This window comes from Protopterus annectens, chromosome 12.part0 (assembly GCF_019279795.1).
Source record: "Protopterus annectens isolate FY-2018-M chromosome 12.part0, PAN1.0, whole genome shotgun sequence".
Lineage (NCBI taxonomy): Eukaryota > Metazoa > Chordata > Ceratodontiformes > Protopteridae > Protopterus > Protopterus annectens.
In genome coordinates, this window is record NC_056746.1 from 975309271 (window position 1) to 975325137 (window position 15867).

The 15867-nt window shown below is 38.6% G+C and overlaps 1 protein-coding gene and 1 non-coding gene across 3 annotated transcripts in view; one reads left to right on the forward strand and one right to left on the reverse strand.

Annotated features, from left to right (window-relative positions):
- Positions 1 to 232: 232 nt before the first annotated feature.
- LOC122816916 (protein FAM13A-like) overlaps positions 233 to 15867 on the forward strand; it is a 1835067-nt gene continuing 1819432 nt past the window's right edge. For both annotated transcript variants that reach the window (XM_044089997.1, XM_044089998.1), the window contains exon 1: positions 233 to 492. In XM_044089997.1, coding sequence (XP_043945932.1) covers positions 463 to 492 — 30 coding nt within the window. In that variant the 5' untranslated portion in view covers positions 233 to 462. The remainder of the gene's footprint in view (positions 493 to 15867) is intronic.
- On the reverse strand, positions 2361 to 2551 carry LOC122817422. The gene has a single exon (XR_006367245.1). It is a non-coding gene; the product is annotated as a U2 spliceosomal RNA (small nuclear RNA).

Below are 15867 nucleotides of genomic sequence, written 5' to 3' on the forward strand. Positions count from 1 at the left end.
ATAAAAACATTGGTGAACCAAGAAAAATAAATATCAGATAGAGCTACAGTATTTTATGCTGTTTTTCGTTTACATTGTTTTAGAAGTGTTCAGATAATGTGGGTGATACACGTACTACTACTTTCACGCACCACATTACTGACAGCATGAGTTCATCACCATGGTGACAGGTTGCCTCGACAACTCTTAATAAGCTTATGTCATGTGACTGACAACATATGTGCACTGGCCAAGCAGTTAACTACCCGGAATCTAGTTCTTTCAAGATATTATCTTTCACAACTAAAAGAGGTACAGAAAACAGGATTCAAAGGCTGCACTTTAGAAACAGAGTTTATGTTAATGAAATGAGGTCTGTATCAAAAATGTGCAGCACAAAATGGCATGATAAATACCTAGTAGAAATGGGAGGCTTCTAACTATTGGCTAAAATGGAACACAATGTGACAGTGCAGGACTAACATGGGAACAAGTGCTTCATTCTCTATATGTGTAAGTTTAATTTTATTCCTAGAGCTCTCTAATCTATTTTAAAATGAAACTCTGAATTTAAGTACTTGACTGCAGAGCACTGTTGAAGGTATTGCACTGTTTTACATCTGCTATGACAATGTTGTTTTTGAAGCATTACCATTCTTTTAAGTGGAAAAAGAAACTCCCTTATGGAGTCATATTTAAGAGTACGATGATAGTTTAGTTAAAATGTCAGCCACTGTCAATGGCATGTACATTTAGAACATTTATTACTTTACTGATTCTCATGTAGATTCTGTATTGTGTTTGTTTCACCTGCTCTGGCTTGGAAGATATTCAATGAACCAATATATTTATCTCAGTTAAAACACCTGCAGATTAGCTTATGTTCTATAACTGCCTAAGGGAGACTTTTCAATGTTTATATTATATATGTGTATGTATGTGTGTGTGTGTGTGTGTGTGTGTGTGTGTGTGTGTGTGTGTGTATATATATATATATATATATATATATATATATATATATTTGTGCGGGCAATAAACCATTTGTTAAGACAAGAATGTGAAAAGTGTTAAGTCTTGTTTGTAGTAGCAACTTGTTGTCTTTGCTCTAGAGTATGTGCAACAGGGTACATAAAAAGCAAAACACATAGAAAAGAGGCCACTTTTTGTAGGAAACAACAGTTCATTTTCACTGCTGCATTCAGGTTATGACTATGAAGGCATGAGAGTGCTAACCAGCCCATAATATGAAGAAGAGTAACTAGTCTTCACTAGCAGCTGCTTCAGCTAACTTGTAGTAACCTTTAATTGTACTCACTGATTGACCTGTGCTCACATAGTAAATAAAGGGTAATGACTCAAGCAAAGAGGCCAATCCATTGAGCTAGATACATAGGGAATAACTGTCTATAAATGACTGTAGTGTGATTTGGAAGAATGGGAGGAAATCTAAAATATTACACAGAATACAAGATGGGAAAGAAAGCGCAGTAGGTTCATGCAGCATTATCCTTTTCTTTCTGTTTTGCTAAAAATCATAGTTCAGACGTTTCTTTTAGACTTAATTTCTTTACCTTTTTCTATGTCTGTTGAGGTCCTTCACAGTATTGGTTTTACCATCTCTGCTGGAAAGCTCTTCTATGCCTTTATCAGTCTTTATTGGAGGAATGCATATCTTACATTATAGTTCAATTTGCCCACTTTTGTTTTCATCAAATGACATTTTACTTTGGCATATTTTTATATTAATGATTCAGTTTTGTTGCAGCTTATCAAAGGTTAATACTATACTTCCTTTACTCATGTTTTCTCCAGAATATTTAGCCCTTACGTGACTCTTGTTGTAGAACCCATGTCTCTTTTATGTTATTTTTTCAAATGTTTGTTCTATTACTTAGTTGGTGCTGTTTTCAGAAGTGTAGACCACTCCAAAAATGAGCTATGCTATAACTTCTGTCTCTTCTAGGTCATACCACACAGACCTTTTGCACTCTAGCATCCATCTTATGTGCATGTTCCTTTTTGACATTAACTGACCACTCTATATCAATGTCTGTTACTTCTCTGTGTAACATGCAGTCCTGCTGTTTGATCCTGCATCCTAACAAAGTTCCACAACTTTGCTTTTTCCTGTCTTCCTAAGATGGCTATAGTTTTGCAGGTCTTAAGATCAACAGGAAATAAGCACACCTTCAATACCAGGTCTGCTGTAATGTCTTGAATTTATTTATTCTACAGCACCATTCCAAATTGGTGATAACAGTATCATTTTTGGTTAAACTGGCATGGATTTAGCTTCATTTTTATGGTGTCACTTTATTTCTCATTTCCCATTTGACATTGTAAGTCTTCTAATCAATTTTCTTAAAGTACTGCAATCTTCACGTAACCACACAATTTATTTATGTACTGCAATACCAGGTTGATGCGTGAAGTGGATGGAGCAAGCCATTATTCCATTTCCCTGTTCCAAAAATCAATTTAATATATGGTCCCCAGATAAGGGACATATCAGATATTGAACTGATAAGAACAGATACTACACTTGATCTTAGCCAAGAGGCCGAGAAGCAAACACTCTGCTTGTGCTGTGCTGACGAGATTATTACAAAGCCAAAATATGCATATCCACAGCTAGTGGGGTTTGGCTTTATTGGCCTAAAATTGTCCATTAAAACAACGAAACAAGTCATGGGCATTCAGAATCGCCACTTAGCTGAAACACCTGATGTTTATAAGGGTCATTTGCATATATCCCATGTGCCTCTGATACAAGAGGTTTGGGAGGTCACTCAGTGGAAGTTCTAGCTTTGCTGGAATTTTCATTTTGTTTTTACTTATCCTCAAGAGTAATGGATTGATTTATCAATGGAAGATTATTAGCCAGATGCCTAAGGCTTAATTTTTTTAGACAAGCATAATGAGATTTGTAAAGCAATTTGAATGTCTTATTTCAATAATTTGAAGCATCATATGCCATTTTTTGTGGACACAAAATCACAGCATCTTGGGAGGATGAGTTAATAAATGCCTGCTACTAGGGCACAACTGACATACTTTTGATACTAACAGCAGTGCTTTACAACAGCAGGACACATGAATAGAAATGTAAATATTATAGTTTGCTATATTGGTGTGCCTGAAGAACATTTAGTACTTATGGTTGTTATTTTAGTGTGCATACTTCTGTTAACCCCTAAATTTGGTCGGAGGCATTCTGTAAATGTAAACAATTAGCTACTTATAAGTCATCTAAGTGTTTATAGTTGTAAAGTAGGGAACATTAGTCTTGCTCAGACTGAATTACATTCTGTTAAGGAGCATTCCATCTTTAATGGATTTAAACATAGTGAAATGGCCAGTGTAGGCAATTTAAATGTTTACGTTCCAGATATGATGCATTTCAGTGAAGAATAGCCATTACAGACAATTTAAATGGTTATCTTTCGGATATGATGTGTTTTGGGTGGAGGACTGTTTTGTTTAATGGTGTCAAGACAGAATAGTGTTTAATAATGTTCACTGGGTCTCATCTCCTGCTAACTAATAATGTAATTGGGGTTCAGGGTCTGCACACAACCCCATAATGCAGTGACCTTGGAGTTAATTGTATATGCCAAGAGATCAGTCAGTGAAGTTCCTTGCATGGAGGGTGTAGGGGCTTACCCCCCCCCCCACACACACACACAAAAGCTGCATTTCTTGTTTTAATTGAAAATTGTCACTACATTTGTTTAAGTAGACACAACTTTTAGCATACCATTTGATAGTGGGTCATGGAACCATTTACTTGGCTAGACATAACTTTTGATAACATGCCTTTTGACAGTGCTTTATCTTTTTAAAATAATTTTTAATGAGTTAAGTGGAATGATCCACATTGATTCTTTTTATATGTGAAGTAGGCCATAGTGTCAAAGGCTATATATATTGACAGTACTGAGACACCATCAACTAGAATGTCTCTGAGAGGTAGGAAGAAACTGGCGAACCTGGTAAAAGCTGTTTGGACACAGGGGGGACCATGCTAACTTTACACAGAAATTAACTGGAATACAAGGCTGAACCCTCCTCTTGGAAATGTTGAAAATGAGTTGGTCATTATAGGCAAAGCCCTCCTAAGTTCAACATATCAGAATAGCAGTGTCTGTTCTCTGCTGCCAACATTCTCTTCATACACTTTTCATGATTTTTTCAGCTTATTCCTCATCTAAAACATAAAGTGAGTGCTAAGAGAGTGTGGCGTTTACATTCATGGCCAGTTTACTCTGGAGTTGTTTGAAATATTCCTGTTAGGGAACTTGTAGATCTGGAAACTTCATCCAGTAAAGTCTTGTATTTGACTATATTTCTGGATAGATTTTTCTCAGAGTTTGATCATCTCAAATTTCTGTATTAACTGAATAACAATAGTAGAGGAAGTATCTTCATTTGGTTTATACTGATGAAAGTTTCTTGACATGGTTTTTGTCTCAAAACCCACATTATATTCAGTACCTCATGTGACAGTTTCACTGATGACTTGCCATAACTAAATATTCAGTTGAAGTGTACTAGTGATGCAAAGATCATGCTGAGCGTTCTGGCTTGGTGGCATTCTGCAACCTGCTTTGTGGCCTTTAGTATTTATGTAGGGCTGGTAGTGCAACCTCTCTCACAGTTCCCTCGAGAGAAGAGAACAGGCCATCAGCTGCTTACCCACCCGCCAACTCCCTGGTATCCTGCATGTCTCCATACAGAGACCAGAATTCCAATGATCTTTGGAAGGAGATTAATCCTCGAGTCTGGCGCCTTAGACCACTCTGCCATCCTGACACGGATAGCCATCCTGACATGGATGGCGCAGTGGTACAGCAGTAGCATTGCCACCTCACAGCAAGTGGTTCTCCGGTTCAATTCTCAGCTGGGGTGCCTTCTTTGTGGAGTCCATGTCCTCACTGCTTTTGGGTGTGTTTACTTTGGGTACTCTGGTTTCCTCCCACATTACAAAGACATACATCTAGAGAGTTTCTCCCTGGGCCTCTGCTGAAAATTGGCTTCATTCCAAGTTGGACTTTCCCAGTAAACAAACAAATAAATAAAAAATAAATAAAATAAAGCACCAGCATCACACGTAAGGTTTCTGCACCATCAGTCAACCTTAAAAATGCTATACTTTATCTGAAATGTACAACTGGCCTTATAAACCTCACACTCATAATCATCTAAACTATTTTTTTTTCTCATGCAGTCTAATAAAAACATCTTGTCATGCTAGCTCAGTATTAGTTCTTCACAAACTGACTGAGGAACTATTCTGAGTTATAGGTTAAATCAATCTGAATTACAGACAGTCCATCTGTGTTAGTTTTGTAATTGCTATCAACTATTATTTACACATAAAATGCACTATATATTTTAGCCTAACCAAGTTGTTTTTGACAAAATAATCCAAAATTTTTTAATATTATTTAAGGGATGAAAGAACAGAATGACATTTAGTTAGCCAATACATTAATTTACTAAGGTGTCACGACTAGGGTTTGCCAGGAACCTCATTAAAATGTGTATTGGTTTAATAGGAATTGTAGTTTATGGCTCACATGTGGCAACATGTGGTAACAAATGCAAGAGATGCAGTGCTGAACACTGACCTGGTAGTGTTTCGTAATACGAGCTTGTAGAGGGCAGCTGCCCTTGGCATCAAAAGAATGTGCCTGCCAATGTTGGGTGACTTCCTTCATTTGGCATGTTTACAACTGTTTAAGATGAAGTTTTATTTAGTGGCAATAATAAAGTTTGAAAAAGAAAAAGCCTTGACTTACAGCGTTTACAGTAACACATTGAACTTTGGCGATGAGCTAACATTTGATGATAGCTAAAGAGTAGTTCTTTAGTGCATTTAAAATGTTGCACAGTAATCCTTAAGTGAATTAAAAATACTGGGCTATTCAAAGAGGACATAATGCTAAATAGTAATTTTTAGTGCATTAAAAAGATTATTACACAAGATCAACACTTTAAACCAAAGGAAGGGTGTGTGGTTACAAGTGACACAGGTTACTGTGGTACAGACACAGGACTTTTGTCAGACTTTCATTTCATGAGCACCATGCTGTTCTTTTTGATGGTCAGTATATTTTTCTTTTGTTCTTAAATTTGGGTCTGGTGCCCTGGTCATGGGATGGTTACTATTCACATGTAGTTTTCTTATATTGCTGTTTTTCTGTTTACTATAGTCCCCTAGCACTCTTCCAAATCTTCTAGGAAAACCAGTGATCTTATACTTTTAACCTAGATTTGACTATAGATCCATGGCAGGTATGCTGCTGTTATTTACCTTTGTGTGTTCCATGATTGCTTTCAAGAGAAGGTAGTTCGTTGGACTGTATTAAAACTGGGTTACTGATTCTCCATTTTGTAGATGTCACATGTTGAAGACATAATGGAGCAACCTGTATGACAGTAATGTTTTAAATGAATAACTCACAACTTTCCATCTATGAAATGAGGAACATTGTCTTATAATGTAGAACAAATAGACAAAATGTGGGACACTTGCTCACATTTTCGACTAGGAAGCTCATTGGATGATTAAAATGTGATACTCATACTTACGGTTCTTTTAATGAATTAACAGGATTCAGTTGTATATACCATGAATCAGTTAAAAACAATTCCTAAAACTAAATGTGTGACGGACTTTTTCATTATGGAACTTCAAGGAACATGAACTTTATAAGATCTCAAATGAGGAACGTTCCTCATAATGAAGTACACTTGAGGGGTATGAACAGCACATATTTTAATTCTGAATCCCACACTTGTAAACTAAGTAGCAATGTAGTGAGTTTAATATCTTATCAGAACATTATTTGCTGCTTACTTTTCCTCCAGTGTCTTACACTATTCCAATCTCACACTTTAAGTTTGACTGTAGAAGAGAGTAAAACAACACTCAATTAATATTACTGATTACCTGCATAAACTCTCTGTTTTACACAGGTAAAAATAAGTCCTTACCAAACACGGTCTGCATCATAAATAAATTAACAGACAATTTCAGAGCAGCTTCTCCATCACAGACCTAACTTCTGCTTTCATTTTTAGTGCAAGCCTTCAGCTGCATCTTACAACTAAAACAGAAGCAAATAGCATTATTAAATTCTGTTTCTATGATCATCATACTTTCCTTAATAACACAAACACTTAGAAAAATTAGAAGCTATTTCAGTTTAGGCGACCCTGTTCTTGGTAACAGGAAAGCCTCCCTATAACTTTACTTTTGTTTAAATTGGCTCCCTTTTGAAATGTTGGCACTCGTAACACCGGGTAGCGACAGACAGGAAAAAAAAGATTGAACTGCAGAGGTGCAGATGTTGATCATTGATCTTCTCCTTTAAACTTTTTTTTTGGTAGGGGGGCAAGCTCCCCACACTCCCCAAGCTTACATACACACATATATATATATAGCTATGTATATACCAACTCCAAAATTGCCATACTTTGGAGGAAAGGGAATATTCTGAGAAATGGCCAGTTTGGACTTAATATATATAAGCCCGTTTTTTTCAGCCATTCAATCTCCATGTTTCAGGACTCACTCTAGCAGGCTCTGACATTTCAAATGGTTACCATTTAAATCATTGATGGTTATGCTCATCAAGAGGCTGAGTTATTTGTTTCATCTATTATCATTATAAAACTGTTGTCTCATAATTTATGATACGTATACTTCTCAACAACTTTGTACTTTAACAAAAATGTAGATATACATACGTCAAAAGGAACTCTGCATATAGGTTTTCATATGGCACATATGTTTACTATTTCATAAAGCAGGCATCCCATAGGGAAAAATATAAATTGTAAAGGCTCTCTTTCTTCTGCCATTTTAATTCTGTATCCTCTCATAATTAAACAATGTTACCTGTTTCTTGTTGCAGATTTTTCTGATGAATATTTATGTCACTATTTTCTTAATGTAGAACTTTATTTAAAAAATGGATTTTGTTTTACTTGGCACATGCTTTCATTCTGGTAGCAGTTTCTGTTTCCAGCGTATACCACATCTGTGGCCATATAGGAGCCTTAAGATCACCAGCAGCTAACAGGAAGTGAGTCTCTGACCACAAGATATATAATTGTATAACATCTTTTTTTCTCCTCTTTCTCCACTATCTCCCCGATGATCATGAGTTCCCTATCAGACAGTCAACCCACTTGTTCCCTACTGAGGCTGAGACCAAGAGGGGCCATCATAAAGATAGCTATTAGAGGTGGTTTGAGGGTTTTTCCTTTAAGTTGTACATCCACTAAACATGCTTGTGCTTGTCATGTGAGGGAAAGAGGAATGCTGTGGGCTGTCTGTGCTGGTTGCCCCTCACTTCTGTAAGGCATATTGCCAATCGGCAGCCCTACCAATGTTGCTAGTTTCCCTGGTCTCCACCAAATAAATCATACCCCCCCACCCAGTGTGCTTATCAAGCACCTGCAATCCATCCCATCCTCTTGGAGAGGTGATTGGGCTATGAAGCTTTACTCCTGTCTCCCTACCTGGCTCCTGCAGTGGCAGGGCCACTGATCAAACCCCATGTCACCAGAGTTAGAGTTAGCACTCCATTCCTCCTTGCCATGGAGTCAGGCCAGGTATGTGTATAACCTTGAAACAGCAGTGTTCTTGGCAGATATATTCTGCGCTCAAGATTTAATGCTTTCAGTGCTGCAGAATAGAGAAAAAATAAATAAAATAATATAAACCACTCAGCCAGAGTATGTTTTGTTACCAACTTTAGTGTGTTTAGTGATCTAGTAGTAGTTTTAGTGAAATATTATTTGGGGTTGTTATTGAAGTTGAAAGATTTGTCTGATATTCTGTTTAGCTCTCCAAGTGTTTCATATAAATGTGGTAAAAATTTGAGAGATCTGTTGGTACAATATGTTTTTTCTTTACCTAATATTTCATTATCTGTTAGTCCTGTTCTTTTAGGCACTTTCCCTTGTGGCACTTGTTGTTCTTGTCGAAATATTGTTAAATCTTTTCAATGTATAAATGGCAGACGTTATAATGTATTAGATAGATATGATTGTAATACTGAAGGTGTTATTTATGCCTTAAAATGTCCATGTGGTCCCTTTTTATATAGGAGAGAGAGTAAGAAAAAATTTAAAGTGAGACTACAGGCACATATTGGGTATCTTCTTTCGGCTTTTCCCAGTTAGGGGTTGCCACAATGGAACTCTGGTCTGCTAATGATTGGCAGTCAATTTTTATGGTGCCGAGGTGCCAGCCTGATGCCCAACCTTCAACAAAGGCACACCCATTCACGCATGTCTTTCAAACGCCACTCAACCATGGGGAGGACATGCAGACTCCACAAAGAAGGTGCTTCAGCCGAGAATCGAACAGGAAAACCTCTTGCTGTGAGGCGACAATGCTACTTCTGTACCACTGCGGCTTACACAGGCACATAAAAATGTAGAAAGCCCTGTTGCACACCCTTCATGTCTACAGGCTAGTATTCTTAAAGTGTATTCTAAATACATTTCTGATTTGACACTCAAGAATAAATTGTTTAAAGAGTTGATGTTTATATTAAAATTTGATACTATGTCCCCTAGTGGTCTGAATAATGAGTACAATTGGAATGTTTTAATTTAATTTGATAGTAATATTTTGATTGGTAAATTTTGTTTGATTTTATCGATTAATTATATTAATTAGGGGGTGTATTTATTACTTTTTTCTAATTGTTTTACTCCTTGAAGGCTATTGCAGCCGAGGAGCTAGCTAGAGTGTGGTGATTTATATATATATATATATATATATATATATATATATATATATATATATATATATATATATATATATATTTTAGTTTGTCTACTGGTTTGCCTACTGGTCAAGTGGTTTATATTATTATCCATTGTGTTGTGGTTCATAATATACAAAAAATGAAATAAAAAGCTGCAATACTTCATAATAAGAGTTAGAGAAATGTAGAGAAAAGGAATTATTCATGGAGAGGTAGGCCAAAAACTGATGATAGATTTTAGAAGTTTATAAAATCATGTATGTTTAACCCTTTGTGAGATGTTCTGGAAAGAATCTAATCTGAGCATGGCCAAATTACATGTTCATGGAGTGCAGATGATGTCTTCCTATTAGCCTCAAGTGATTGTGATCTGCTGCATACAGTAGAGCAATTCACTGCTGAATGTGAAGCTGAAATCAATATTTCCAGATTAGAGGTTATAGCGCAGAATGCCATTTGCAGGTGGGGGGTGATCTAACTTAAGTGAAGGAGTTTAAGTATCTTGAGATTTTGTTCAAGAGTGAGAGGGGAGGAGAGGACTTGGAGACTAGCCAGAGGATGCCTCCAACAGTGGAAATATTGTTAGCATTGTACTGGAGTGAGGTGATGGAGTAACAGCTCAGTCTTAGGAAAAAATTCAGTCTACAAGTCAGACTACATCTACATCCCCACTTATGGTCATGAGCTTTGTGTAGTGATTAAAAGGATAAGATCAGAGACGTAAGCAGCAAAAACTAAGGATTCTTAACAGAGTAGCTGGGCTTGCTGCCTGATAAATACAAGAGGTCATTTCAGTACAGCCTCTCCTCCTCTATGCTGAGAATAGGTTGATGAGGTATTTGGGCAGCTTGTGAGGATGCCTCCTGGGTGCCTGTCATTGGAGGTGTAACAGGCATACCCCACTGAGGAGACCTTGAAGCAGTCCCAGGAGAGACTGGAGGGATTATATCTCTCCGCCTTTCTGGGAGTGCCTGGGGATTCCATGGAATGAGCTGGTGACCTTTACTGGGAATAGAGAAGTCTGCACCAACCTGACCTGCTTGATACCACCGTGTCCCTCACCATGGCAAGAGGTTTACAAAAGATATGGATAGATGGACTGAGAATGACTCTACAGTAGTCTGAGTTTTCTGAAAGTTTAGTACAGAATTAGTGTTAAGATACAAAATAATGAACCTGCATTGATTTTTCTATACCTTTTGAACGAAGTAAAACCCACAAGATAAAAGTGTATTTTTTCTAGTGGCAACCCCTTCCTGATTAAATGAATTCCTCACAGGCGTTCGCGCGCGCACACACACACACACACACACACACACACACATTTTATTTATACAGGTGTGTGTGTGTGTGTGTGTGTGTGTGTGTGTGTATATATATATATATATATATATATATATATATATATAATGTTGAAAATGACAGAATCAAATGCATGATTAATGATTATAAGATGAAGCTTGTTAGCAGCTCATAGCCCTAACCTTGATGCTGTACTTGCAGTCCCTCCAAGAACCAGATGAACATTTTTTTGTAACTTTAATAATTCTAAATGTTTAGGGGATACATTTTCAACATAACATATGTGGAAGTCTGCTTTATGAAGAGTTTCTCTGCCACTTCACTGTTCCATCATAAAATGCTGCTATAGCTAGCGGATTTGTGTAGTCTGTGTTTTACAGTTATACTTTCCCATTTGCAGTACCATCGCATTTTAGATGGTATTAAAAGATCATAAAGTGTACTTCGGTTTACTACCCAAGTAGCAATGCTAGTATTTTATTTACTCTTCCTATTTCTTTATCACCTGCTTTGCTCCCTTGCATTACCCCTTGAGGTATGAGGGCTGGCAATACACATTATTAGACGAACAGTATTAGCATGAGTCTCTGCAGAGTGGCTGCATCTCTTTCTTAAGAGTAAAAAAATGAATAATCAGTAGAAAAGAGTAATTTCTCTATCCTCATGAAGTATATGATTCATGGTTTCCTACCTGTTATGGAGCTCTCCTGCACAGTAAAAAAACAGGTGTTGCATTAAGTTGCATAATTAAACTGTGCATCTGTAGTGAGTCCCAGAGCAATGGTTGCTGTTACTGAGTAAGTGGTACTGAAGTGGGAACTTAACATTGTACTGTTTCACCATGCCCATTTCTCCCACATTATATCACATCTTGTCAGACTCTTAGTTATCCCAAACACTGAATTTAGTTGTAGGTTATATCACATCTTGTCAGACCCCTAGTTATCCCAAACACTGAATTTAGTTGTAGGTTATATTACATGTTGCCAGACCCTTAGTTATCCCAAACACTGAATTTAGTTGTAGGTTATATCACATCTTGTCAGACCCTTAGTTATCCCAAACACTGAATTTGGTTGTAGGTTATATCACATCTTGTCAAACCCTTAGTTATCCCAAACACTGAATTTTGTTGTAGGTTATATCACATCTTGTCAGACCCTTGGTTATCCCAAACACTGAATCTAGTTGTAGGTTATATCACATCTTGTCAGACCCTTAGTTATCCCAAACACTGAATTTAGTTGTAGGTTATATCACATCTTGTCAGACCCTTAGTTATCCCAAACACTGAATTTAGTTGTAGGTTATATCACATCTTGCCAGACCCTTAGTTATCCCAAACACTGAATTTAGTTGTAGGTACTGTGTGTGTGTGTGTGTGTGTGTGTGTGTGTGTGTGTGTGTGTGTGTGTGTGTGTGTGTGTGTGTGTGCATATACATATATATGTGTGTGTGTGTGTATATATATATATATATATATATATATATATATATATATATATATATATTTGGGTCTACTTTAGTTGACCGAAACGCCAGTTCGCCGACACGCAAAACACAGAGACCAAACAACCGAAAACACACAATACCGACAACTCACAAAACTACACTGACACACAAAATGTAAACTACACATTACACACAATTACATATCCACTAACCTTAACCCAAACCCTAACCCTAAGGTCCGACACTACCGCACACTTACCCTACCCGCACCCTAACCCTAACTCACTTAACCCATCCCTAAAACAAAAAGCCCATCACTATCGCACACTCACCCTACCTGCACCCTAACCCTAACTCACTTAACCCGCCCCTAAACTACACTCCGTCACTATCACACACTTACCTTACCCGAATCCGAAGTCCGACACTACCGCACACTCACCTTTCCTGCACCCTAACCCTAAATCCCTCACTATCGCACACTTACCTGTCCGCTCCCTATCCCTAAATCCCTCACTATCGCACACTTACAGAGTCGTGCTCACACGTTCCCCATGTCAGTCTTTCGGCTGTCGGGATTTCACCTTGTCGATCACCTTCATTTTCGGTCGTTTGGTCTCTGTCTTCTGTGTGTCGGCGAAGTGGCGTCTCGGTCAACTCAAGTAGACCCTATTATTTATATATAATGTGCTGTTTCAAGGTAAATCTTGTATTTGGGATGCACGGATGCAGTATGGTGGGGTAGAACAAAGAATAAAAGAGAAAGATGTGAGATGAGAAAATGAGCTGCTTCAAAGAAAAGAACTTTAAACAGGAAGGAGAGGGCTGAGTTGTACTGTGACTGAAACAACAAAAGGTTGTTGGACACAGACATGCACAGGGTGGACTGACAAGTGGAGATTGTGAATGCTGAACAGTGAACAAGGAATAACACAATGGAAGGAAACCCCAGAGTGGGAATAAAGTAGATTCCAGTCAGGTTTGGATGCAAGGCTTGCCCAGAGGGCAGCCAACCCAGGCACCACTCACCTGGATGGTGATAAGGCCAGTTGCTCCTCAAGTAGTCCTGTAGGCAAGGCCTCTCAGTCATATGATTTCACAAGCCACCCCAGAAGGTGCTCCACATTGCCAAGGCAGACAACAAGTTGTCAGTGCATCTCAGCAGTTATCAGCCTCTGCAGCTGATGCTGGGAGGCCAAGGTAGACCTCTCTTGACCACTTTCAGAAGGTAAGTATTTAGTCTTCCCTGAGAAGTGGTCATAGAGGGCACCAGTGACCTCCTTTAGGTAACCTCCAGCAAGGAAACCATTATCTTCCTATTGGGAGGTAGACCTAGTAGTCACTGATGACTTACTGCTAGTGGCACTTACTTGCACAGCTTGAGGTGAGTGTGGTTTTATTGTCTCTGCTACACAGCTAGAAGGTGCTGAAGGATAACACTATCAGAATAATTATTTTAACACACATGTACCAATAGAATCACAGATGAAAGGAGGACTGGTACAGATATCATTTACATCCCAATGCCAGCAGAGGTGTTTCCACCTTCTAATTTCTCTAATCGTTGTTCAGCTATTAGTCCACTGTCACTGAAAAACAAAGCATGCACTCCAAACTATAGAGGTACAATAATTAAGACAGCAGCAGACAATAGTACAAAAAGTGCTTATAGTACATTTCAGGCTTTCTGTTCTGAGGCTCTGACTCCCACTAATGAAGCAGATCAGGGTGGTACTGTCTTTAACAACTGTACTAGTGCCATAATTTGCACCAGAATTGGTGTTGCCAGTGGCAGCACTCACCATCCTGGCAAGCTCAAGGCAAATGTTTACCTTCCACAATTGGTTATCATTCTAGCCCAGCAGACTCTCCTTAAAGTTCCTGTTCAGAAAGAACAGTAAAATCTTGCTCTTCCTACTACACTGGTCTCCTGTTTTCCGGTGTGCCTGGAGTAGCCATTGCCACTCACTCATGTCCACTTCAACAAAATGGTAGCCCTGTGCATGTGGATGTATATTTCTGGATCATATCACATAACTTAGCACTGCATCATGGTACTGCTACATGCCCCTAGCATTGTACAACAGTGATAAGAATGGCTATACTGCTGCACTGTGGTGTTGTGGGCATATATGTGCTGTATGTATGAGCACAGTGGTCACATGCTTCATGGTTACTGTGATATGCATGGCTAGTGCTAATATGTTTTGGTAGAGCAATGTGTACAGCAATGATTCACAGACGGTGCAAAGTAGTCTTATTAGCATAGAGGTTATACTATTCGGCCTTTGTTAGCATGAAAGAGAGGGTTGATGCCATTTTGCATAACACTACTCACTTCCATAAAACTGTGAAATACAGGAATTTCACTACAGATTCTGTGTACTTGGTGCTTTATGGAGTTAAGGAAGGTGACCTGTGTGGTAAAATACCTCAGCAGGAACAACAGACCCTGTGGTGGATATTCGTGATAGCCAGGAAGATGTTGTGATGTAACTGGGAACTTATGACAATGGCATGGCACTGCACAATCTGCCTATGGCTGTGTGGTGGACTGCTGTGTACAATATACACCATGTAAAGGACATGTTGCAAGGGATATGGGGCTCCAGGGCCTCAGGGTGAGGCACAGCTACAGTATAGTAACTATAGCCAAAACACAGGTGCATAAAGAAGGGGCTATAGCCATTGGCATTAACACTGCATACTAAATGCGCACACTGACTGACAAGTTTTGCCCACAGAGGTATATGCTGTTTTATTGCAAGCCATGGCTAGCCAAGGGAGACATTCCCTGGAAAAGTTCAGTACTCAGGAAAATCAAGTGTCACTGCAGACTGTCTGCACATAATGGCATGTGCCTCTTGAGCAAAAATGCAAAGGACAAACATTACTGGGACCACATTTGGCAGGGAGTGGTGCAGGAAATAAATGTTATAGGGAAGGCCATAATGGGTCTCTACAACAAGTTAATTGAATAGTTACTGATATGATACTTAATGCAAATGAAAAGAACTGGACAGTGTGAAAGACAAGTCCATCACAGGAGGCAGACCATCAACACTGAAGCAACTCACTGAGGCTGAGCAGAATTTAGTCTTGCTCATGGGGGTAGGGGTCTGTCACTCATGCTTTGCTGTAGCTAAGATGTGGAAGCTGGGCTTACACTCACTGCCTGTGTGTCAGTTGGGGAAGCATCAGCTTAGGAATACCCATCAGACTACAGTACAATATAGCGCAATCACATGCATATTCAAAAGGTAAAACTGACCAAGGCCTACTTGCATATCTGTCCTTCCAGGCACCTCAGGTCTACAACTGCAGCAACATGCATGGCAAGGCA